The following is a 26,494-nucleotide window of genomic DNA, read 5'->3' as shown; positions in this document are numbered from 1 at the left end:
AAGGCGTCCTAGCCTGCTCAGCCGGAGGCCCATCCGTAGCCCTGCCTAAGTGCTCCCTCTGATCAGAGACCATTATTCATCCACTAATCACACTGTGTCAGGGTGGTCCCTGTGAGTCCATCCCACTATTAGTGCTTTGATCCGCAGTGCCCTCAACCAGCACGGCTCCAGTCTCAGAGGAGTGCTTTCCTCTCATTGCTCCTAACAGGCCTGGGGAAACCAGGGAGGCCTGAGGGCTGTGGCCAGTGTCACCTTGCCACATTGAAAAATAAATAAAAGCAAAGCTGTATATATATATATATATATATATATTATTTTTTTAACTTTCCTTCCAGGACTATAATGGAACGCGTGCACAATACGTCCTCAACAATAGTAGAGTCCACTTTAAAGTTATAGAGAACCAGGCCCTGTATCCAAGTGCTAGAATATAATAGCACACCATGTAACAAATCTGACAATATATTAGTACATCTAAAAGCTTGGAAAGGTTCTGAATAATCAACTTTCCTGTGTATCCTGTGGGGTCACTCCTTACCGACATCCATGGCCGTTTCCATGAAACTCTTCTGTCTGGAGGCAAACTCAGCCAGTAGCTTCTGCTGTCTCTCTCGAGCCCTCTGACGCCTGAAAGACCAGTAAAAACTCGACTTAGCATAGAAGACTACATAGAAAATTGTCATCATGATACATCAGTCAAACCATTTTATGTAACTGTCAAAGTGTTGCATAGCGTGGAAAGTCTGAAACCACCACACAAAAACAAATAAACATCCTATCGCGCTATTCAAATCAAAATCTACTTAAAATAGAGTGCTGAGGCATATGGCCCAGACTTCCATTATTTTGATGCAGGAGTAATGCCTATTCTCTACACACTGAAGGGGTTAACCCATCTCTATAGCAACAGCTTCTGTGGGTAAGTGGAAACACTTGGTTTTATATAACACTGAAAGCCCTTCTCTCAATGACTAGCCATTAAATCACCACTACTCACCCACCAGTGCATTCTCATTTCCAGAGTGACTGTCTGACCGTCACAGATGCTCATTTTCCCCCTCAGACGCTACCACAAAGGGATACTATAAAGCCCTCAAACTCAACTCTGGAACCTCAAAGCCAGTTCCACTACCTTTTTTCATTGTTCCCCGGTAAAATCAGGGACTGATTTAGACCTGGGACACCTGACGGGTGTAATTAGTTATCAGGTAGAAAAGAAAACAAGCAGGCTCCGGACCTCGTAGGGTAAAAGTTGAACACCCGTGGTATAAAGTGTAAGATGAACTTTGCAGTATTTGGACACAATACATACAAAGTAAGCGTCTGATTTGAATGAGGTTACAGTATGTGACTGGGTGCAGGGCTGGCAAGGGGATTATTTCCCTGACTGTAGCATCTGTGCAGACTTCCAAAGAGCAGGGTTGAATGTAAATAGAGACCCCTAATAAGAGGACATAAACAAATGGTGACAGGAGTGCCACAGCTCAGTAATTCCCACTGACAGCTTCAGGGGCACAGACGGCCTGCCTGAGAAATGTGCGGCATCCCTTTCCGCTTTCCTCTGCCATTGGCTGGCCCACAGTCGCCCTGGCACCACCGCGAGCGAGAGATGCTACCTTTGTCTTTGTCTGCAGGTCTAGTCAACCCAAAAATAGGTCATCATGGAGTGCTTATAGCCCATTCCATCATCTTTAGGGGTTGGAATAGAATAAGGATGTTGTGGCCGATGAATGTGAGTGGAACTGCCAAATCTGGCTTCATCTTCATTTCAAAAGACTCCACAGTGGGGTGAAGGGGGATTTACAGAATACAAATTCCCTCTGCAGAAGCCCTTTGAATAACTTCAAAAGATGGTCTCATTTCAAAGGCTAATAACCTTTTAAAATTGTATTAATTTAAAAGTGGTACAGATAAGTTGGTGTTCATGGTTTTGCAAACAGGACAGGAGCCTGTAACAAACCTCTCGTCCTTGTCCATGGTGTTCTTGTCAGTGGGGCTGTTCTTCTTGGGAGCGACGGGAGGAGAGACCTTCCCACAGATCTCCTGGATGCTGCGCTTGCTCTGGCGGCTGCGCGTGGCCGCCTTGGTGAGGATGCGCTCGATGGCAGTGATGCCATCCCCATGGGCGTGGCTGTTGGTTTCCATATCCTCCAGCCAAGTGGCCGACAGAGAGTTCTGCTTGGCCGACAGCTTCTGGTGCAGCTTGATGAGCAGGGAGAGCATGCTCTCGCGGATCTCCAGGATCTCTGTGACCAGCTGGGGAGGCGTGCCGGGCGGGACCCAGCGCGTAGAGCTGCTCTTGGGCCTCACCACCTGGCTGGCCTCGGTGCTGCTGCGGTTGATGATCTCCTGGAACTTCCTCCTGCGCTCTGCCACCAGGCTGAACACCTGCGCCTCCCGGACGTTCTACAACAGCAGAAAAACACATGAGATCTCTGACACACTTTCCCAAACCTGCAGTTCAAATAAATGGCACTCACGAAATACATGCAGATGATGTAAGCCGTTACATAACCAGCAGAAATACTGTAATCGGATTAGATACTTTTGAATAATTAAATTAGTTCTAGCATTACTTTTGAATTCAGAAAGAATGTTTACATTTCTTTTTTTAAGTTAAGTTTGTTTCCTGCCTGAGCAAGTGACCACAAGTCAGCGACCACTATGATGACACACCAAATGCATTTTGATGGATCACGGGAAAAGAACAGGAATAGGCTTTTGAAGGCAAAAGTCCAAGATTGGAAGACCTATGGTGCAACTAAGATTATACATCCAAGTTGAATAACCGATTGGAGATAAGGACGACAGCAGTGGTGTAGCCTACTGGTGATACAGATATCACTTATTATTGACATGTACATAGCAAAATTATGTGAATCACACTGCTGCTTTCTAATTTTGCACCTTACAGATTGTGGATGGCTGTATATAACATTTATGAGCATATATTAATCCAATAATGATTGAATTTAAGAAGTTTAAGCTGCCTATCACGCATGATTTTTGTGACCAGCGTACAGCCAGTGAAAAATGAGCACTTGCAACAGCTGCAATGTGGATCCCAGCCTATGGAATAAGGTAGTTCCTCCCTTCTAAAGTCTGTGGTATTGTGCTACACACTGTCAAATTATTTTAATAAGATGTTGGGGGAGGGGGGTGCTAAGATGACATGGAATTGTTTTAAGATGATCCATTATTTAATTACAACACAAATTAAACATTTAATGTAAATTGCTTTACTATTTTCTACATTGTAGAATAATAGTAAAGACATCACATATGGAATCATGTAGTAAACAAAAAATATAGAAAAAAAAGTGTCACAAATCAAAATCTATTTCATATCTGAGATTCTTCAAAGCAGCCACCCTTTGCCTTGATGACAGCTTTCAAACACTCTTGGCATTCTCCCAACCAGCTTCATGAGGATTGCATTTCAATTAACAGGTGTGCCTTGTTAAAAAAAGTTAAATTTGTGGAATTTCTTTCCTTCAAGCGCCATGATGAAACTGGCTCTCATGAGGACCGCCACAGGAAAGGAAGACCAAGAGTTACCTCTGCTACAGAGGATAAGTTCATTGGGGCTTCCAGCCACAGAAATTGCAGCCCAAATAAATGCTTCACAGATTTCAAATAACAGACATCAACTGTTCAGAGGAGACTGCATGAATTAGGCCTTCATGGTCACCAAGGACACGAATAAGAGACTTTCTTGGGCCAAGAAACACGAGCAATGGACATCAGACCGGTGGAAATCTGTCCATTGGTCTGATGTGTCCAAATTTTAGATTTTTGGTTCCAACCCCCGTCTTTGTGAGACGCAGAGTAGGTGAACAAGTGATCGCCGCATGTGTGGTTCCCACCGTGAAGCATGGAGGTGGGTGTGATGGTGCTTTGCTGATGCCAGTGCTTTATTTAGAATTCAAGGCACACTTCACCAGCATGGACACCACAGCATTCTGCAGCGATACGCCATCCCATCTCGTTTGCACATAGCGGGACTATCATTTGTTTTCCAACAGGACAATGACCCAACACACCTCCAGGCTGTGAAAGGGCTATATGACCAAGAAGGAGAGTGATGGAGTGATGCATCAGATGACCTGGCCTACATAATCACCCGACCTCAACACAATTGAGATGGTGAAGGAAAAGCAGCCAACAAGTGCTGAGCATGTGGGAAGTCCTTCAAGACTGTTGGAAAGGCATTCCAGGTGAAGCTGGTTGAGAGAATGCCGAGTGTGCGCAAAGCTGTCAAGGCAAAGGGTGGCTACTTTTGAGACTCTTCAATAAAATATATTTTGATATGTTTAACACTTTTTTGGTTCCTAGATGATTCCATGTGTTAGTTCATAGTTGATGTCTTCACTAGTATTCTACAATGTAGAAACAAGTACAAATAAAGAAAACCCTTGAATGAGTAGGTGTTCTAAAACGTTTGACTGGTACTGTACATAAAGTATTCAGATTCCTTGAATTTTCCACATTGTTACGTTACAGCCTTATTAAAAAAAAAAAAAAAAACTTTTTAAATTAAAATAATATACACTGCTCAAAAAAATAAAGGGAATACTTAAACAACACAATGTAACTCCAAGTCAATCACACTTCTGTGAACTTAGGAAGCAACACTGATTGACAATAAATTTCTCATGCTGTTGTGCAAATGGAATAGACAACAGGTGGAAATTATAGGCAATTAGCAAGACACCCCCAATAAAGGAGTGGTTCTGCAGGTGGTGACCACAGACCACTTCTCAGTTCCTATGCTTCCTGGCTGATGTTTTGGTCACTTTTGAATGCTGGCGGTGCTTTCACTCTAGTGTTAGCATGAGACTGAGTCTACAACCCACACGTGGCTCAGGTAGTGCAACTCATCCAGGATGGCACATCAATGCGAGCTGTGTCCATTCCAGACTCTGTCAGAGTGACCATCGCGTTGATGGTCACCTCCCTGACCAAGGCCCTTCTCCCCCGATTGCTCAGTTTGGCCAGGCGGCCAGCTCTAGAGTCTTGGTGGTTCCAAACTTCTTCCATTTAAGAATGGAGGCCACTGTTCATGGGGACCTTCAATACTGCAAACATTTTTTGATACCCTTCCCCAGATCTGTGCCTCGACACAATCTGGTCTCGGAGTTCTACGGAGAATTCCTTCAATTCCACATAGAACCAACTTCTTTGGTTTTAAACGGCCTAAGGGGCAGTTGACCTTTAACGGGAAGTAATCAGATTACCCAAACTCTAAAGTCATCCAAAAGTTGTTACTGATTACAATTTGACAACTAGTAACAGATTACATTTAGAAAGTAACTTGCCCAAAACTGCACAGCAAACATATCAAAGTCACATTAAACACCCTTATAAAATAAAAATAAAACTCAGCTGACCTTTCAAGAGAAGCTCAGAGCGCTAGTTCATATGCTTAGAGAAAAATCAAACCCTAACTTAAAAAAATAAAAAAATGTAAACGCTTGTGATTAACCCAGACAAAGGACCGGAGCACTGTTAAATAACCCTACATCATACAGCCCAGTCGGAGCACCAATCAAAGTCACGTGCAGTTAAAGAGCATTTACCCAGACTCACATGATACTGAACAAAAATATAAAAATGGATTTTGCTGAGTTACAGTTCATGTAAGGAAATCAGTCAGTTGAAATAAATTCATTAGGCCCCAATCTATGGATTTCACATGACTGGGCAAGGGCACAGCATTTGAGAGAAATTAGCTTTGTGCGTATGGAACATTTGTAGGATATTTTATTTCAGCTCATGAAACATGGGAAAAACACTTTACATGTTGCATTTATATTTTTGTTCAGTGTAGTTTCAGCAGTCAAGAGGGAAACCCCATCAGAGCACTAAAGAAACCAAGGCAGAGTGCAACCTCAATGACTAATAATCATAAGACACACAAATATAACAGAAGAGAGCATAACGTAGACATGAGGTTTTTCACACAACGTTCAGAACAGAACACACTCCAAGGCCCTGAGGAAATCAACCAGGTCTTCCTCTTCTTAATATGACCAAACAAACACTCCAATGCAAACAGCTACCTCTCTCCAATTCCCTGTCAGACGCCTGGAATTCTGTGGAGCAAAAGTACGGCAAACCAACATACGTAAAATGCTTCTCAAACATGACCCGCCAAAGAGCAACCTCTCCGCATCAGGAAGAGGATATGACAGGCTACATAATACAAAAATAACCAATATACCAAATGCATTGAATGAACATTATACCTTATCTACCCAGAGGCAAGCAATTCTGAGCCCACTCTGAACATGAAATGTAGTATGAATACATAAGTAGTGTCAGTACCACCCGGTGTGCAGGCAGGGTAGAGACAGATGTTCATCTGACCTGACCGAAGTTGGATGCATCAGCGCTGGTGCTGGGAGGGGGATCTTTCTCCCTCTTCACCTCGGGGGCAGTCTCAGGCACCCTCACCCTCACGTAGTTGATGACATGGTGCAGGTTGGACAGGAGGTTGGTACCTGGGAACCAGCTGTCATGGCAGTGCTCCTCAATGCAAGGCTCCTAGTCACATTACATGAGACAGATTAATGTGAAGAACACCTTGATGGTCCCTTAATAAAACTTTAACTAAATAACACGTGGGGACTATCTGCAAAAAAATGATTGAGATAAATTGGTTTTAAAGTTCTGAACCTTCATTGGTTTTAAAAACAGTGTGAACTATTTTTTATCTAGTAGTCTTTTGAACTTAACATGAATTGGGATATTTAGAGTACCATATAGGTAGATCATTGCCCAGAACAAGGCTGTCAATAGCACAACTTTGACAAAAATGCAGATAGAACCTAAACTCTCGACATGTTACCAACAATGTCTTTTTTTTTAATGTTGTCTTCGAGTGGCTAAAGGTCAGATAGTGATCAAGCCAGTATACATCTTACCTCATCCTCCTTGTCCTCTTGAACCTGGTTGTCCAAGCCCAGCTCAATCAGGTAGAGCACCATGCACAGAACATGCTCAGACATGTTGGAGTGATCCAGCCAGATCTAACACAAAACATAGTTCTGCCAAATTCAAATCATAGTGCAATCTCACCATCAGTTATATCAAACAATTACATTTTGAATGACAGGTGTTTTTTTTGCATGACAAAATAAGCCATGAGTAATATGAATGAAGAGAGCAGTTGGAAGGGTCACCTTGTAAAGCAGAGTGAAGATGACAATGTGAAGAGTCTTGCAGTGCAACAGCCTGTCCAGGCCTTTGTAACATGGGTGCAGAGGAGTCCTCTCTTTGTACGGTGGCCATGGATTCCCTGTCGTGTGCATCCCAGACTGTTTCAAACTGGGTACAACAACAAAATCAGGTCAATTCCATGCAGTAATACAGTCAATTGAAAATCACATTCAATAGATATGAATTTGTGATGTTGAATGGATAGGTAATAATGTGACACTAAATCCTCTAGAGTAATTTACCACACAAAATCTTTCAGTCTACGCAATGGAACAGCCAATCGGCTGAAAGTGTCACAGTATTAGCCATGACAGGATTGTGGTTATATAAAACGTTGCCTGGCTGACAGGCAATCCATCATATTCAAACAGTGTGAACCAGTAACATAAGCCTGATGTCACAGACTGAGTTGGGGAAATAGCAACTTCAATATGCCTGAAGAGGGAAATAAGCTATCGTGTGGTACTACATTCCATACCAGAATAGTTTCTTTCAACTTGATGAAATGATAATCGAAAAATACCAAAACAGAAATAAAAAAAACAGGTATTTCTTGTTCAACATTGATAGAATTGCCTTTGTTCACTATAGCCTACATTTGGTTTTGAAGAAATCCTAGAGGAACAAAAGCCCTTAAATCCATTACCCATGTATGCTTTGCTTGCCCTTTAACTGCTATTTCAAATGAAGAAATGCTGCCAGGAGGACACTTCTGTACATTCAAGTAGTTCACATCTTAAAGAGATCTTCAGGAAATTAACCTAACACTATCTCCTTCACCCCAACCATCACATTTGTCTTCGGAGACGTCCAACCTAAATCTAACAGGGGAAGGATTTCCTCAATTCTATTACAGTTTGCCTTGAAATATTGATTTTACTCGACAGAGAACTAATTGGAACCAACCCCATCACTATGTTGGCCTAACCCCGCTTTTCATTATGTTGGCCTAAACCCCCTCTTTCCTCCCTTCACCATGTTGGCCTAACCACCATCTTTCCTCCCTTCACCATGTTGGCCTAAACCCCATCTTTCCTCCCTTCACCATGTTGGCCTAAACCCCCTCTTTCCTCCCTTCACCATGTTGGCCTAAACCCCATCTTTCCTCCCTTCACCATGTTGGCCTAAACCCCTTCTTTCCTCCCTTCACCATGTTGGCCTAAACCCCCTCTTTCCTCCCTTCACCATGTTGGCCTAAACCCCATCTTTCCTCCCTTCACCATGTTGACCTAAACCCCCTCTTTCCTCCCTTCACCATGTTGGCCTAACCACCATCTTTCCTCCCTTCACCATGTTGGCCTAACCACCATCTTTCCTCCCTTCACCATGTTGGCCTAACCACCATCTTTCCTCCCTTCACCATGTTGGCCTAACCACCATCTTTCCTCCCTTCACCATGTTGGCCTAAACCCCCTCTTTCCTCCCTTCACCATGTTGGCCTAACCACCATCTTTCCTCCCTTCACCATGTTGGCCTAACCACCATCTTTCCTCCCTTCACCATGTTGGTCTAACCACCATCTTTCCTCTCTTCACCATGTTGGTCTAACCACCATCTTTCCTCTCTTCACCATGTTGGTCAACCACCATCTTTCCTCTCTTCACCATGTTGGTCTAACCACCATCTTTCCTCTCTTCACTTTGTTGGTCTAACCACTCTTCATTGTTTGCCTAACCACCATCTTTCCTCCCTTCACCATGTTGGTCTAACCACCATCTTTCCTCTCTTCACCATGTTGGCCTAACCACCATCTTTCCTCCCTTCACCATGTTGGCCTAAACCCCCTCTTTCCTCCCTTCACCATGTTGGCCTAACCACCATCTTTCCTCCCTTCACCATGTTGGCCTAACCACCATCTTTCCTCCCTTCACCATGTTGGCCTAACCACCATCTTTCCTCCCTTCACCATGTTGGTCTAACCACCATCTTTCCTCTCTTCACCATGTTGGTCTAACCACCATCTTTCCTCTCTTCACCATGTTGGTCTAACCACCATCTTTCCTCTCTTCACCTTGTTGGTCTAAGCACTCTTCATTGTTTGCCTAACCACCATCTTTCCTCCCTTCACCATGTTGGTCTAACCACCATCTTTCCTCTCTTCACCATGTTGGTCTAACCACCATCTTTCCTCTCTTCACCATGTTGGTCTAACCACCATCTTTCCTCTCTTCACCATGTTGGTCAACCACCATCTTTCCTCTCTTCACCATGTTGGTCAACCACCATCTTTCCTCTCTTCACCATGTTGGTCAACCACCATCTTTCCTCTCTTCACCATGTTGGTCAACCACCATCTTTCCTCTCTTCACCATGTTGGTCTAACCACCATCTTTCATCTCTTCACCATGTTGGTCTAACCACCATCTTTCCTCTCTTCACCATGTTGGTCTAACCACTCTTCATTGTTTGCCTAAACCACCATCTTTCCTCCCTTCACTATGTTGGCCTAAACCCCCTCCCTATGTTGGTCTAACCACTCTTCATTGTTTGCCTAAACCCTCTTCCCTCTTCATTGTTGACCTAAACCCCCTCTTCACTGTTCACCTAACCACTCTCTTCAAGGCCAGATGGGAACAGCGACCCTCTAACATTCAGTAGGGCATGACATCCACCCACTCAGTTTGGCATGGCTGTTGAAACATTACCATCCCAACTGTGGAACTGAACGAACCAGAACTATATAAAAAGACACTAAATGTACTGCTAAAATACATACGTATTCATAAATAACCAGTCAAAATTCTAACTGCTCACATGCCTTGAAAAAATGAAATAAACCATTCACTTCCAGGTGGAGGCGATGAGCTTAGTGACCATTAACTTACAATGCTGAGTATCTGTCCATTGCTGACTGGACATCACGACGGTAGACTGTTCTGAGAACCACCATGATGGGGTCAAACTCCTTCTCCCACACCTCCTCTAGAAAACAGAAAGAAATCCTTTAGGAACACCTGCTAAAAATATATATTTTTTTTTAATAAAATCGCGACATACAATTCATTCTTCTTTTTTTTTTTCTACTGAGCTATGAGAAAGTGGTGTTAGGTTGCCACCCAAGTGGAATGTGAAATGACAGTGAATGTGGAGTTGCAAAGACAATCTGATGCCTCCAATGACAAAACTAAACGCTGTTCTGATTGTTACCAGCCAACAGAAGAATCATATCAGCAGAAAATGGCCTCATAAAACAGATCGTATAGGAGGTGAGGTCTCCATTAGAAATACCCATTTAAAACTGGACATTGGGCCAAAATGGCTCAAACGACAACAAAGTCACATGGCTGATATTAAGATAGGACACGTAATGAGACAAATCCTGATATCATAAAAACGCACAATTATTTATAAGAGCCATTGACTTAAAAAATACACAGGTCTCTGCAGGCAATGCCCTATATTTGGTAACAGGGGAGACAAAGCGTATATATGTAACTGCCTGAAGGGCATCACAATAACGAAGACTTTCAGACAGACCTCGTTTTGATTTAGTCTTGTGAATTGTGCTTGTTACTAGTTCTGTACGGGTAGAACTATAGTCAACTGTGGTGCATGAGTGCCCTCTCAAGGCAGACTGGTGAAAAAGCACCTGTGATTATGTTCAAATGGAAAGCAATACGCTTGGTGATGATCCAACAAAGCGTTTGGACAGCATTAGTCACACACCGTAGCAAAACTTTTGCACCATAGTAAAATGTTTTGCAAAAAAAAAAAAAAAAAAGAAAAGGACAACGAGTTCATTGGACAAACTCCGGGAGGTCCCTCCCTGTTAAGTTCCTATTTGCTTCCATTCTGTAGCTAGTGAATTCACACCAGGCCATGAGATAAAAATGGACAACTTACCTTTAGGTGTGTACATGCCCTGCTGCATGGAACCCCCAGGTTCAAACACAGGGGCTTTGAAGTCAGCCACGGCAGACAGCATCTCCTCAAAGCTGCAGCTTCCTGGGACGATTCCACTCTTGGGGTTGGGATTCTCAGGAATCTGAATATTCACTTAAGGAAAATATGCACCTAGGCAAATGTGCAGCATAATAAACGTGACCCCAAAAATGTAAAATGCAAAGACTGTTGGCTGTGTCTTAAAAGATGCAACTTTACTTCGATTAAACCAGTCACAATCAGATTCACATGTAATAACAAGGGGAAGGTATGGTGAAAACCAGGTGTTATTGGTGCTTTTTCCAATTTGTAGAACAGGGACAACACATTGCCTTTGATGAGTAATTACACATTCTAGCAAGGGAACAAAAAAGGTTCTTCAGATTTTTTTTTTATACCACTGACACTACAAAATCTGCAGACTAAAAATCCTGCTACGAACTCAATGAGTATCAAAGAGAAAATACTGACCACGGGATATTCAATTAATTCTACTGTGAATTAGAGGCTGAGAAGGCAGTGAGGATACGAGGTCCAACAATGAACTGTGGGTGCGGTCGTTCATACACAGTTGGGAGACCATCTCGGCTCTGAGAATCTCATCATCTGCCATGCCTATCAATGAGAGGGAGAAATATTCATTCATGCATCTACAGATAACGCCAATATAGTCAGGATGATAAAACATATTCAAATTGTTGTTCATGTACAATTTTATTCTCCCTTGAATGTATCTGCACCTACCTAAGTGAATGCGAAGACTGGACAAGATGACGAGAAACGTCAAGGCTCCCTCCAGCATTGGCCTCTCCTGCTCACCATCCAGTACTGCATTCTGGTGCACAGAGGCCATGGTCAAGAGGTCCACCACTTTGAATCTGTATATGAAATACATGTTATTGATAGAGCTGTTGCGGTGACCGTATTCCCACCACACAGGTAGTGAGCGCAGTCAAATTCCCCGTGACACGACCATCTCCTCGTATACACTCTGGACATGCGTTGGTAGTACCCAACTTGCTAACGACCTGGTGTTCAGGGCTCTATTGTCTCTAACAAATCTCTATGCAAATTCAATCGAAAATTACAAACATTCACCATCAAAACAGTATCATGCTTTTTAAATCTCACCGCTAAGCTACATTTTTTTTTGTACCTCACTGATAATTTGAAGGAAGAAGTTCACAACAGGTTGAAAACATGGTCATTGTGGATGTTGTTTCAAAGACAAACAACGAAAAGGACAGCACTACAGTGATGATTAATTCAAAGCATTAAAAGGCATTTCATGTAGAACACCCACAGACAAACTATGAGCCCAAGCCAGAAAAAATACAAACTGAATTAAAATAATTGTGCCGTTATACAATACATAGCCCAAGATGTCTGGTCTAGCCTATAGTCCAAAATTAAACTAATTCTAGTAAATCGCCATGGAGTGTGGATTGTATTATTATAATACACACACTGGATGGACTGGTTACCTTATGCTACACTCCAAATGTTGGGAGAACATATCGGCCTAGGCAATGCCGTTGGTTCATTGATTGGGCAGGGCAGCTTATAGGAGTTACATGCTGACCACACCGCTTGCGTCACGCGTTGCAAAATAAACATGTACACATACATGTTATTCAAATCACGGCACCCAAAATGCTTGTGAGCGTCTGCGTAGTCAGGTGCTAAAATAGAACTTGGTTCTATTTGTGATGCTTTACGGGCTATAAGTCCCACCTCATTGTTTTTTTGGAACATAAACCCACGTGGGTGATTGAAAGATGAACTGGCCCAAGTCCGGTTGGTGGCGGTAATGCACCTTAAAAAGTTGGTTGCCAACTGTCCAAACAAGAAGCCTGAAGGAGGAGAGACTACTAGAAGCAAATTCATTTGACCCTTTTATCTGTGGATTAATCGTCAGAGTAGAGGACCTTGTGCCTTTCAGGTAAAATAACAAAATCAACATGTAGGCGATGGCAGACGCGCGAGTGGTCCAGTCAACATGTTACCCTACAATTATAGTGAATTTGTATTTGATTTTGAATATCCAAGTAATTGGCTGACATCACCTTAAACTACAGAATCTCAAAACCGTGAGTTTCCATCTCCTCCCCTTTCTGGAGCACACATAGATAGGGGCCATCAACATTTGAATTGTTGTGCTGTGAAAATATGTTACTATTGATGTTCCCAAACAGATTTCACTTTGCTTCACAAAATAAGCACTGGGTAGCTGCAGGAACATGGTTAGAGATCCCATGGCATACAAGAGTTTGAGCAGAATGCAGGCTGCATGCTCCTTAAACAATGGTTGATGCATGAAGTGAAATACATGTTCTTATAAGCCCAGACATGTCTATGTGCAATCGTGTGAAAGTTGATGGTTGCCACAAAAAAAAAAAAGGATCCCAGCAGCTACTATATTTAGGCCTACCTGGTATGATTTAAACTGCAGGAAAGTGGCCTCCATTCGAGTACATACGGATAACCTATTATTCTCCCTGCTCCTACCCATTTGATAAATGAGCCATTCTGCATCATGCAACCCATATATGTTTTGATTTAAGACATTAAGGTTTGTATCATACACAACCAAATGTTCCAAATTCAAAAATCTAGCGTATGGGACCTGTTTCAAATGATCACTTTTACACTCAACATAGCCACTTTAAATGAACACTCACTCCTGAATGGAAAAAAATATCCTTTCTATTTTATTCAGCTAAATTCAATTATATTATTCTTACAATAAAAACAAAATAATGGTACAGGACTTATAAGCATTATATTGTCAGCTAAAGGAACTAGCTTACAGCCTATGGCATGGCACATAGCCAGATAACATACAGTAGGCCGACTCATTTGGTTATTCTGAAATATATTTTATTCATATCACAATGTTTCTTTAGACCTGCCTAAAATAAATAATGGATTTATTGTGATGGTGTATATTAAATAGATGCAGACGTTCCGAAGGCGTGTATCAGCAGCTTGGAGATGCTAATTAACGGTCAATTACCGTTCAACTGGTCAGGATGCACCATTGAGAGCATCCCGACCAGTTGCATCACCGCCTGGTATGGCAACTGACTAAGGCGCTACAGAGGTTAGTGCAAACAGCCCAGTACATCACTTGAGACCAAGCTTCCTGCCATCCAGGACCAACAGCTGAAGTCAGAAGTTTACATGAACAAGTTTTAATGACTCCAACCTAAGTGTTTCAATCGCTCCACAAATGTCTTGTTAACAAACTATAGTTTTCACAAATCAGTAAGAACATCTACTTTGTGCATGACAAGTCATTTTTCCAACAATTGTTTACAGACAGATTATTTCACTGTATCACAATTCCAGTGGGTCAGAAGTTTACATACACTAAGTTGACTGCACCTTTAAACAGCTTGGAAAATTCCAGAAAATTATGTCATAGCTTATCAGAAGCTTCCAAAGCCAATTGACATCATTTGAGTCAATTGGAGGTGTATCTGTGGATGTATTTCAAGGCCTACCTTCAAACTCAGTGCCTCTTTGCTTGACATCATAGGAAAATCAAAAGACATCAGCCAAGACCTCAAAAGAAATTGTTCATCCTTGGGAGCAATTTCCAAATGCCTGAAGGTATCACGTTCATCTGTACAAACAATAGTACGCAAGTATAAACACCATGGGACCACGCAGCCGTCATACCGATCAGGAAGGAGACGCATTCTGTCTCCTAGAGATGAACGTACTTTGGTGCGAAACGTGCAAATCACTCCCAGAACAACAGCAAAGGACCTTGTGAAGATGATGGAGGAAACAGGTACAAAAGTATCTATATCCACAGTAAAACAAGTCCTATAGCGATATAACCTGAAAGGCCACTCTGCAAGGAAGAAGCCAATGCTCCAAAACCGCCATAAAAAAGCCAAACTACGGTTTGCAACTGCACATGGGGACAAAGATCGTATTTTTTGGAGAAATGTCCTCTGGCCTGATGAAACCAAAATATAACTTGGCCATAATGACCATCGTTATGTTTGGAGGAAAAAGGGGGATGCTTGCAAGCCGAACACCATCCCAACCACGAAGCACGGGGTGGCAGCATCATGTTGTGGGGGTGCTCTGCTGCAGGAGGGACTAGTGTACTTCACAAAATAGATGGCATCATGAGGCAGGAAAATTATGTGGATAGACAATTTGTGGGCAGAACTGCGAATAAGGAGGCCTAGAAACCTGACTCAGTTACACCAGCTCTGTTCGGAGGAATGGGCCAAAATTCACCCAACTTATTGTGGGAAGCTAACCTAAACTTTTGACAAAAGTTAAACAATTTAAAGGCAATGCTACCAAATACTAATTGAGTGTATGTAAACTTCTGACCCACTGGGAATGTGATAAAAGAAATAAAAGCTGAAATAAATCACTACTATTATTCTGACATTTCACATTCTTAAAGTAAAGTGGTGATCCTAACTGACCTAAGACAGGGAATTTTTCCTAGGATTAAATGTCAGGAATTGTGAAAAACTGAGTTGAAATGTATTTGGCTAAGCTGTATGTAAACTTCAGACTTCAACTGTATATAATAGGCGGTGTCAGAGACAAGGCCCAAAAATTGCCAGAGACTCCAGTCACCCAGATCGTTTTCTCTGCTACGGCAAGCGGTATTGGAGCGCCAAGTCTAGGACCAAAAGGCTCCTCAACAGCTTCTACCCCCAAGCCATTAGACTGCTAAACAATTCATTAAAAATCACCACCGGACAATTTACATACACCCCCTCCCTCCTCCCGTACATTGCTGCTACTTGCTGTTTGTTTGTTACCTATGCATAGTCACTTCGCTCCCACCGACATGTAGAGATTACCTTGACGAGCCTGTGGCCCTGCACACTGACTCGGTACCGGTGCCCCCTGTATATAGCCTCGTTATTGTGTTACTTTTTATTATACATTTTTATTTTAGCCTACTTGATAAATATTTTCTTCTTGAACTGCACTGTTAGTTAAGGGCTTGTAAGTAAGCATTTCACGGTAAAGTCTACACTTGTTGTATTCGGCGCATGTGACAAATAAAGTTTGATTTGAACTTGCATGACAATAACCGTCTGACAAAATGTCATGACCGCCACAGCCCTAGTTACTGCTATTAAATTCTGTTTAGTTACATCTTGACTTTTAAAACTGGAGTTGTCAATGGGTGATGATAAACAAGGTCAATCAAGTTCAGCGAAAAATTACAAATTTCAAGGACTTTTTCAACAGCTCAGACTATACCTCTCGAACACTGAAGAGATGAAGTAGTCGGGATCAAGCCTTGACGCACACACCTGTCGACAGATTGGGAAGAAAAATTATACAATGGAGTATATGGCATTCATAACAGTCCATAATGTTGTGATCACCAGGAGTAGGTAAGTAGTCTTTACCTGGAGCAGAAAGATGTCTGGATCGATCATGGAGTTGCAGAAGTGAGACTGCACGTAGGTCATAGCCTGTCCTTTGATCTGGAGACCATTTCTTACCCACATGTTACTGTGAATCTCGGACAGGCTCGCCTACGAGAAAACACGAGGAACATAGAATGCTAATTACATACTGTATACAAGGGATGGGCAACCGGCGGCCTTTTGAGAATGTGACTACAGCTAAGCGCTTAACACCATAGTCCCCTCGGGACTGGACACCTCCCTCTGCAACTGGATCCGGGACTTCCTGATGGGCCGACCCTAGGTGGTGAGGGTAGGCAACACCACCTCCGCCACACTGACCCTTGACACTGGGGCCACACAGGGGTGTGCTTAGTTCCATTCTGTAGTCCCTGTTCATCCACAAATGCATGACCACACTCGACTCCAATACAATCAAGTTAGCTGACGACAGTGTTAGGCCTGATCACCAGCGACAATGAGACAGCTGACAGGACAACAACCTCTCCCTCAAACCCCTCCTAGTGGAGCGGGTCGAGAGCTTCAAGTTCCTCAGTGTCCAAATCACTAAGGACTTAACATGGTGTACACACGTCGTGAAGAAGGAGAATGAAAAGATTTTGAATGGGCCCTCAAAATTCTACAGCTGCACCATTGACAGCATCTTGACTGGCTGCATCACTGCTTGGTATGGCAACTGCACCGCCCTCGATTGCATGGCGCTACAGAGAGTGGTGTGGACAGCCCAGCAAATGTTTATATCCGCCCCATGGCAAAATGTGTAGAATTGCAGCAAACGTACTTTATAAATGCTACATGTTCTCTATGCTCCATGGCAAAATTGCAGGAAATGAACAAAAACTTATTTAAAAAATGTTTGAGAAAATGTGTTCTCCGTTGTCAAGAGGGGAGCCGCTAAAATGTTTTGCTCGCAAGGTCGTAGGTGTCCAACAGAATTTCACTTAGGGACCCCAAAAAGCTAGGGCCGACTGACTACATGCATGGTAATGAATGTGGGTATGTGGACTCTCGAGCCACAGATTGTGGCCCCCACTCCCAAAGTTTCCCCATCCCTGCTGTGCACAGTACATTGAACACACTGTCATGACTCTCCTGTGTGAGGAGCCAAACGATCAGGTTACAGTGGATCAGCTCTACAGCGCACTCTCTCCTTGGTGAGGATCAAAGATAGCCGGATCATAAAATACCTTGCAGAAAATGTATAACAAGATAAACGTGTACACCTTCAGAGTTTAGTGATCAAGTTTGCTACTAAATGTTGTAAAAAAATTAATAAAAATAAAGAGTAAGTATAAGAATACTTTTGAAAAGATAGAAATTTGATTTTAGCCTTCTAAATGAGATAATGGCTTTTCATATAAACCTGGGCCAAGTCAATAACCATGCCCACGGGAGCACAGGCATGGTACCATCATGTTGACACAGCCCTTCTGACCAGTGTACTTAAAAGGACTCATAACTAAACGTACAAGACCAGACAGCGTGGAGCGGTGGCTACGCGGCTAGAAATGGTTCAAATGTACAAGACCAGAAAATAGTAAGACCCTCTGAAACTCTTGACGAGTGACAAAGGTGAAGACTAGATTAAAACATGCAGTCTGCAGCTCTGCATGTAACGTAGTCTAGGACAATTGACCAAGAAGAGGGAAGGACAAATTCCTCTCACCATCATAGCTCTGAGGTACCTATTCTAATGAACATTGGGAAATGCAGATCCCTCTGAACACCACTTAGTATACACCTGATGTACCTAATCTAAGAAACAAGCCTACAAAGGACATTGTGACCTTTGGTGGACAGACTTACATTTAACCACTTCCCATAGACGGATCGAGTTCAACAGAAACATCCACACGTAAACTTCCGACTTTATTTACATACACCTTAGTCGAATACATTTAAACATTTAATCCTAGTAAAAATTCCCCGTCTTAGATCAGTTAGGATCACCACTTTATTTTAAGAATGTGAAATGTCAGAATAATTTCAGCTTTTATTTCTGTCATCACATTCCCAGTGGGTCAGAAATTTACATACACTCAATTAGTATTTGGTAGCATTGCCTTTAAATTGTTTAACTTGGGTCAAACTTTTAGGGTAGCTTTCCACAAGCTTCCCACAATAAGTTGGGTGAATTTTGGCCCATTCCTCCTTTCTAGGCCTCCTTGCTCGAAACAGGCTTTTTCAGTTCTGCTCACAAATTTTCTATAGGATGGAGGTCAGGGCTTTGTGATGGCCACTCCAATACCAAGACTTTGTTGTCCTTAAGCCATTTTGCCACAACTTTGGAAGTATGCTTGGGGTCATTGTCCATCTGGAAGACCCATATGCGTCCAAGCTTTAACTTCCTGACTGATGTCTTGAGATGTTGTCCAATATATCCACATACTTTTCCTCTCCTCATGATGACATCTATTTTGTGAACTGCAAGAGGGACTGGTGAACCAAAGCACTCCCACAACATGATGCTGTCACCCACGTGCTTCGCGGTTGGGATGGTGTTCTTCGGCTTGCAAGTTTTTTAAATTTTTTAATAACGATGGTCATTATGGCCAAACAGTTATATTTTTGTTTCATCAGACCAGAGGACATTTCTCCAAAAAGCACAATCTTTGTCCCCATGTGCAGTTGCATACCATAGTCTGGCTTTTTTATGGTGGTTTTGGAGCTGTGGCTTCTTCCTTGCTGAGTGGCCTTTCAGGTTATGTCGATATAGGACTTGTTTTACTGTGGATATAGAGTTTTGTACCGGTTTCCTCCAGCATCATCACATGGTCCTTTGCTGTTGTTCTGGGAGTGATTTGCACTTTTCGCATCAAAGTACATTCGTCTCTAGGAGACAGAACGCGTCTCCTTCCTGAGCGGTATGACGGCTGTGTGGTCCCATGGTGTTTATACTTGCGTACTATTGTTTGTACAGATGAGTGTGGTACCTTCAGGCATTTGGAAATTGCTCCCAAGGATGAACCAGACTTGTGGAGGTCTACAATTACTTTTCTGAGATCTTGGCTGATTTATTTGGATTTTCCCATGATGTCAAGCAAAGAGGTACTGAGTTTGAATGTAGGCCTTGAAATACATCCACAGGTACACCTCCAATTGACTCAAATTATGTCAATTAGCCTATCAAAAGCCATGACATCATTTTCTGGAATTTTCCGAGCTGTTTGAAGGCACAGTCAACTTAGTGTATGTAAACCTCTGACCCACTGGAATTGTGATAATTAATTATAAGTGAAATAATCTGTATGTAAACAATTGTTGGAAAAATTACTTGCGTCACGCACAAAGTAATGTCCTAACCGACTTGCCAAAACTATAGTCTGTTAACAAGAAATTTGTGGAGAGGTTGAAAAACAAGTTAAATGACTCCAACCTAAGTGTATGTAAACTTCAACTGTATATGCATTGCAATTATTTTCGAATGAGCGGTTGTTTATGTGCAAAGTATTCATATACCCATGAGCATAGCTTCCACATGTATGTACGATAAGTCCACGCTCTTTGTCTCTCCCGCTCATAATCTTTCCCCACCCCCTTTCCACTGTGTAACAAGCAGTCATATCGGGTTAGTCCACTAGGAACTTTTCATACGAATTATGTTAGTAATCAATATAACCTATACCTTGTATGTTTATGCAATTCTGTGATTGTTAAGTTAGTAAATAAATTATTAAGACAATTTGTGTATCGCTGATTCATCACTTAGGCTAAGGTTTGTGTAGATATCCAAGGATTATGCGACGTTCAGAGACTGATATGAGGAAATGATTAATTGATGACTGGTATGATATCAATATATTCTTGAGCTAATTCAGGAAACGGTAACTGATTAAATAAACTTTGCCCGTGGAGCCCCAAATGACTAATTAATTGTTTCATGATTGATTTGAGTAATAATTAAACGTAGGAGGTAATTATTCGATGAATAGCAGTCATCACATTAATGGTAGTCACATCACGACAACACATTAAGGTCATCTCCAGAGTAGTCACACAGGAACCCTTTAAATAGCCAGTCAACTTCTCCTTATCATATTTATAAGACACTAACAACTGTTCGGGTACGAGTCAGCCTTTCCTTTTCAGACATTGTGTGACGTTATTCATCACACAACCTGTGTTCTGATATTTGAGCCATTGTCAAGACATTGCAAAGAAATGTGTAAAGGCCTGTACCAGTGCAATACCTGAATCTGGAGTGGATGGACCATAATCTTCATGAGCATCTCTTGGTGTGGGAGGAGACTGTCCAGGTCAAGCCCCTGACACTTCACTGCCTAGGAGACAATAGACAGTCAACTCACTACAAAGAGGGCTTAAAGCACCAGAAACAGAACTTAAAGGGTTGTAGATCTGCCACACCTTGCTTAGGAACATGGCGTAGTAACGGTGTAGTGGCAGGTGAAAGGTCACTTGATTTGGAGCAGGCTACAGAGAAACAGAGACCAGATATAAACACTAAAGGAAAATGTTGATTTACAAATGCATCCTGACTGTTGGGAATATTTGCTGAGTTACCTCATCCACAAAGCCAATGGCATCAAACCAGATCTGCAGAGTCTCCAAGCAGTAACGCACCACCGTCTTGGTGTATTCCTGTGTCTCCTGCAAATAAACAATTATTCAGTGTAATCATTTTCCTAACGTTTTCCGTGCATAATACTGGAACATCAAACAGCTACAACTTGATCCACACTGATAAAAAAAATATTATAATAATTAAACAAGGGTTATTGTACTCACTTTGACTTTGCAGTGTGTGAGGAGACCCCACATTGGTTGTGCGCAGGCCTCCAACTCTGCTGCAAAAGCTGCATAGTACGTCTGGGACTCGAACTCCACGTGCTCACTCAACTCCCGCTTATTTAAGTTCATACCTACAGGACCAGAGGAGCGCTTTCATGGTTAGTCATCACGTAACACGAAGCATTATTCCAGTGGTTTCATTCACTAAGTCATCACGAAACATGAAGCATTATTAGTGGTCTCGTTCACTGAAAGCCGCTTAAGGGACACAAAGGACAAAAAGGCAGGTGAACCTGTCAAACATCTTCGTTGACACCCAGATAAATCTGTAAGAATGTACTTAAGGGCAGAGCAGTCTACACGCATAAAATAACATAGAGGCTCTCTGCTCTTTGCACCTTTCCTTGGTAAGCGGATACTCCAGTCCACAGTATCTGAGGCTAGGGGTTATTTTTAGGGTTTTGGTGGACACATGGCAGGAGTGCTGCACAGACTATAATACTAATAGAGACATGCACCATTATTCTCGTTTGGTCAGGCAGTGGAAAAGTTAAGTTGGATGTGACAGAACATCCGTTTTAAATCAAAATCAGATGTTATTTGTCACATGCGCCAAATACAACATGCGTAGACCTTAAATGCTTACTTAGCTACAGCAAATAGGGAACAACTAAAAAGCAGTGACTAACCAATAGAAGAGAATCTCAGAGGGATAACATTGCATCATATGACTAAGCAGATATTAACAGAGACAGGTGATATCTATGCGAGTCATATACTAATGAATACACTACAAATCACACCAGCTACTCTACCTGGGAGAATGACTGAGGAAAAACACAGAATCATCACCACTGCTATTCATATTCTTAAATACACAAGGAATTACCTTGAAAGAAGGACACAAAGCTCATCCACAGCATGAGCAGTGAGTGGTCCTCCAGGAATTTTTTTGCTACACTTTGGTGTGAGAGAATATTAATAAAATCGCTAACTAAAGGCCAGTAAGTGTTGTTCTTCAGCAGAGGCTCGCTGCAGTTGACCACAACATGGCGGCTGTTCTCTTCATCTGAAAATAAGGAGAAGAGGGAGAGGACACTAGGCTCAGTAGTGTGAGAAGCACACTAGATTCATGAATGAAACAACCCAATCATCAGTATGGTCATTCAAACATAGCTCACCTTGAAGTTCACTTTTGATAAGGCAACTCTCCATCATGTAGAGGAGGACAGTGACCATGATGTCTAGGAGTTGACACTCCTCGGTGACGTGACGTGCTAGCTCCTCATTGCTGAACAGCTGTACACTGATATGTACGATGCGGTTGGACATGGTATCTGACTCCTGGCTTTTCATCAGTGTCTTCATAATGAATGCATAATGTTGAACAAATGTTTTCGTGAAGGTGATCTACAAAAGGATGATAAGCAGGTTATCTCTAGGCAAGAATGCAGCAGTGCCAATACACCATAAACCGTAGGAATGAGAAAATCTATGCACTACACTTAACCTAATTAAACATACCTTGTAGTCTTGATCTGGCAGCATGTTCAGTAGAAAAGTAACCATCTTCTGAGGAAACTCATACTTTATTGTCCAAAACAGCAACTCCTCCAGAAAACATTTGTGTTTCAGAGAGTCCATAATGGATGGATCTAAGAAAATAACACAATTGACTGGTCTCATGGTAATGCTGACTTTCACATGAAATACCTGTAATTCATTATTACATAACCTGCATAACATTCTATGTGAATTACCTTTGGCAGTGCTACTAAGTTTAACTCTCTTTCTCTGTCCAACCGATTGCCCCCCATCTTGATCCTCCTTTAAAAAGACAATAGGAAGTAATAACAACAACTATCTATATTTCAATACTGAGAAGCGAGACTAACTATTCTGATACCGTATTCACATACCTCTTTATTGGACTCATCAGGGCTGGCTGGTGCTTCAGCTCCTAAGGAAAACAGAGCAGAGGCAGAAAGCAGCTATTAGCTGATTATCCCCTTGTTTAATGAGTTATTGAGAAACATTACTTAAATTAGGTTTCTATAATAAATAAATAAAATGTTATTTTTGACTAATTTTGAGCTCCAACTCCTAAAGAGGTGATGAGGTCTTACCCAGTAAACCCAACGCCCCTGCCTCAGCCCCGCGAGTTGGCTCTGCAGCCCCAGACTGGGCCTTCTCCTCCACAGACACCAGGCCTGAGTTCTTCAGCGCTGACAGGTACTTCTCGTAGTTCTTTTTTGCATATACATTCTCCTCTTGACCTACAGGGCATATTTACACATGGCATATTTATTAAACTAATTAGACATTCATTGGCATCACACCAATGCCATAAGTGAAGTATTAAAGCATTAGTAGCCCAACTTCAGTATAGAGCTCCGCAATACTAGTAACTATCCTTTTGATAATTTTCCCACATATGGTCAGAATAACATTCAACCAAAGGCTGAATGAGAGAGTGGAAACAGACATATTTACCCACGCTCAGGTCCTTGAATATTTGCTGATTCGTTAGGATCTTTGTCAGTACAGTTCTCATTGCCCCACCCATCTTCGTAAGTTCTTCTAAGAAGGAGATCTGGGGTTCCAGCTGCTGTAAGACCTTCTGTAGGTCCCTCTCAGTTGATGTGTCTGAGTGCAAGATAAGATAAAAGTTATGAAGTGTGTCAGATAGGCTCATGAAAACAGGCAGAATTACCTACATAAGATAAAGTTGTAAAAGAACACGATTTCTTGCCTAGTTAAATAAAAAGAATAGAGTATCCTGTAGACAGAGATGTGCTGTTTTTCTCACCTGGTTCAGTGTATCCATCCCTTAGGTACTGTATGATACAGATGATGAAGCGGGGTAGGACCATCTCTGACATCAGTAGTAAGTCTCTGGGGACTGAGGGGACATTCTCCCCGGTTCTTAACCGATGCCGATTGCAAAATCTGAGAAAGAACACCACACATATCTTGATTTTAGAAGTACCCAAAATAAATGTAAGTATTTGGGAACAATTACTCAGCAACCTATCTAATGAACACTAGCAGTATATTGATCTTCCTTTGAAAGTGCAAAATGTGAATTTTAATATAGGCTACTAGTATATCTGGCTGCCTTGAACAAACTGTTATGCCATCAAAAAAAATAACAGCAGAAAAGTAAACTCCGAAATGTTGGGGAGTAAGGATCAAAGAAGAAATGACATGTCACATGAAGTGATTAAATTATTCTGCTTGGAAAATGTGTCATTATCCTAGAACCCTTGTAGAACCCTTGTATCAGTTAAGTTCAATAGTACATTATTTACATTACAGGAATATAAAACTTCACTGCGGGAGTTATCTACAACAGGAAAAACAGCTGTCTGGTTCAGAGCGATTGATCAAAGCAGTGTGCACTTGACAAGATTGCTGGGGTTGGGTCGGTCCTCTGATGTTCTGTTAGTTAGCCAAATTACTATAACTAGTGCCCCATAAAGACAACACTTTTTCTTACGTTGTGTAGCTAAATCTAATAGTGAATGCTTTATCAAGTGCAACAATGGCATGCTCAGTGACAACATTTTTAATTTATTTATTTTATTAACCTTTATTTAACTAGGCAAGTCAGTTAAGAACAAATTCTTAATTTCAATGACTGCCTAGGAACAGTGGGTTAACTGCCTGTTCAGGGGCAGAACGACAGATTTGTACCTTGTCAGCTCGGGGATTTGAACTTGCAACCTTTCTGTTACTAGTCCAACGCTCTAACCACTAGGCTACCCTGCCGTCACATACATGTCAGTACAATTATAAAAAGACGCTCCCACGTAGAACTTTGCTAGCTAGATGTTAGCCCGCAAGCTAGCCATCATCATTAACAGCCTAGTTAGTTAGCCAACGTAGCTAAATGTCAGTTGCAGTGAAATAATGCCACGTATTAAGCCTCGTCAATTAATTAGAAATGGTTACTTACAATCCAGTTAGCTAGCTAGCTATCAGCCAGCTAACGCTACTAAAGACGTACCCTGTCTCTCGCATGACATTACTGTCTCCACAGTCACAGGCCCCACCAGCCTGGCTCCTGAACATGTTGAAATCATGGCCTGTGTGATCGCCGTTATTAAAACATTCTGCACAAAGTGACATGCAAGGAGATATGCCACAGGTCCGACAGCGGTATGCCACAAAATTGGCTGTCCAAACCAAGCCACATAAAGTAGCGTTGTCATAGGACCGGACCGTTTTGCAGAACTCTTCGAAACCTTCTCCTCCTGCTATTAGACATTTACACCAGTCAAGGGCTTCTGTGTCTGCCGCTGGCTTTTCTGGATTAAGAACAGAATCAAGTAGCTCTTGAAGTTGTCGGACACCAGAGCTGTTGTCAGTCCAATTAAGATCTGCCTTTAAATGAGCAGCAGTAGATTTCTTGTCCCGGCGTACCAGCGACGCCGCCATAATTCACTGCTTGTTTTCCACAAATTTATTTTTGTTGTCTTGTTGGTACGTTCTCGTGATTTCTCGCGATACATTTCGATAATACCATTGTGTTGAGTTGTATTCAGCGTCTATAGTGTTCAGTTGGTTCCACAGGAGTCAATCAACCACATTGGCCTGCGACTTCATTGCCAATCAGCACCAAGTTTGGCAAGTGACTAACTGTGTCGTATTCTCGGCTACTGCTGTCCCGTATGCAGCTGATGACAATGACAATGTCAGAACCCACGATTACAGTAATCCTACAAGAGAAGATTCCAGTGCTTCCAATAACAATACACTCTTTATGGTGGCAGTAACTAGTGGACTAAGTATATAATACGAAAATGTCATGCATATTTTGTATTGCAAAAACTCGATGTTCATAGTGGTAGTTTTTCGTAGCGTCCGTTTCACTTCGGATTGTTTTCATTGAGACCCCACTAATGCGGAAGTGTTACTCTGTCTCTGTACATGCTCCCCGTAGCTCTGACAATGGGTGTGCTATGAGTTGCAGCTTTTGTTGCTAAAAGTCTAGCTCAAACTTGGTCAACAGAAGGTATAAAATAAAACCCATGGGATTCCATTTACAGGCAGCAGCTACCGAGTGCAGACGAGATTTTAGCTTGTTCCGAGTAACCTTAACCCCGCTCAAATGTACTTAAATGTAACAAAACGTGGTTTATAGTAAACACAATAGGGAACAACGCTCAGTAGAAAAAAATGTGCGAAATTGCATAGGATTTTTCTTTCTATTC

The 26,494-nt window shown here is 42.1% G+C and overlaps 1 protein-coding gene across 6 annotated transcripts in view; it reads right to left on the bottom strand.

Moving 5' to 3' along the window:
- Positions 1 to 26,137, bottom strand: part of ubr3 (ubiquitin protein ligase E3 component n-recognin 3) — a 47,720-nt gene extending 21,583 nt beyond the window's left edge. For 2 of the 6 annotated variants that reach the window (XM_031794974.1, XM_031794979.1), the window contains exons 1-25: positions 25,288 to 26,045; positions 24,088 to 24,227; positions 23,772 to 23,924; positions 23,405 to 23,554; positions 23,198 to 23,238; positions 23,039 to 23,105; positions 22,803 to 22,933; positions 22,460 to 22,688; positions 22,168 to 22,347; positions 21,276 to 21,409; positions 21,051 to 21,137; positions 20,895 to 20,960; positions 20,720 to 20,809; positions 16,509 to 16,637; positions 16,357 to 16,409; positions 11,848 to 11,981; positions 11,633 to 11,718; positions 11,065 to 11,206; positions 10,047 to 10,143; positions 7,185 to 7,329; positions 6,927 to 7,031; positions 6,370 to 6,546; positions 6,063 to 6,095; positions 1,961 to 2,406; positions 539 to 627 (exon numbers count right to left, since the gene is read on the bottom strand). In XM_031794974.1, the coding sequence (XP_031650834.1) occupies positions 539 to 627; positions 1,961 to 2,406; positions 6,063 to 6,095; positions 6,370 to 6,546; positions 6,927 to 7,031; positions 7,185 to 7,329; positions 10,047 to 10,143; positions 11,065 to 11,206; positions 11,633 to 11,718; positions 11,848 to 11,981; positions 16,357 to 16,409; positions 16,509 to 16,637; positions 20,720 to 20,809; positions 20,895 to 20,960; positions 21,051 to 21,137; positions 21,276 to 21,409; positions 22,168 to 22,347; positions 22,460 to 22,688; positions 22,803 to 22,933; positions 23,039 to 23,105; positions 23,198 to 23,238; positions 23,405 to 23,554; positions 23,772 to 23,924; positions 24,088 to 24,227; positions 25,288 to 25,718 (3,535 nt within the window). In that variant the 5' untranslated portion in view covers positions 25,719 to 26,045. Of the gene's footprint in view, positions 1 to 538; positions 628 to 1,960; positions 2,407 to 6,062; positions 6,096 to 6,369; positions 6,547 to 6,926; positions 7,032 to 7,184; positions 7,330 to 10,046; positions 10,144 to 11,064; positions 11,207 to 11,632; positions 11,719 to 11,847; positions 11,982 to 16,356; positions 16,410 to 16,508; positions 16,638 to 20,719; positions 20,810 to 20,894; positions 20,961 to 21,050; positions 21,138 to 21,275; positions 21,410 to 22,167; positions 22,348 to 22,459; positions 22,689 to 22,802; positions 22,934 to 23,038; positions 23,106 to 23,197; positions 23,239 to 23,404; positions 23,555 to 23,771; positions 23,925 to 24,087; positions 24,228 to 25,287 lie in introns of all 6 variants that reach the window. The other 4 variants (XM_020455293.2, XM_031794961.1, XM_031794971.1 and 1 more) reach the window with 4 other exon arrangements.
- Positions 26,138 to 26,494: the final 357 nt, after the last annotated feature.

The sequence above is a fragment of the Oncorhynchus kisutch genome, linkage group LG2 (assembly GCF_002021735.2).
Source record: "Oncorhynchus kisutch isolate 150728-3 linkage group LG2, Okis_V2, whole genome shotgun sequence".
Lineage (NCBI taxonomy): Eukaryota > Metazoa > Chordata > Actinopteri > Salmoniformes > Salmonidae > Oncorhynchus > Oncorhynchus kisutch.
This window is presented reverse-complemented; position numbering and strand designations above follow the sequence as displayed.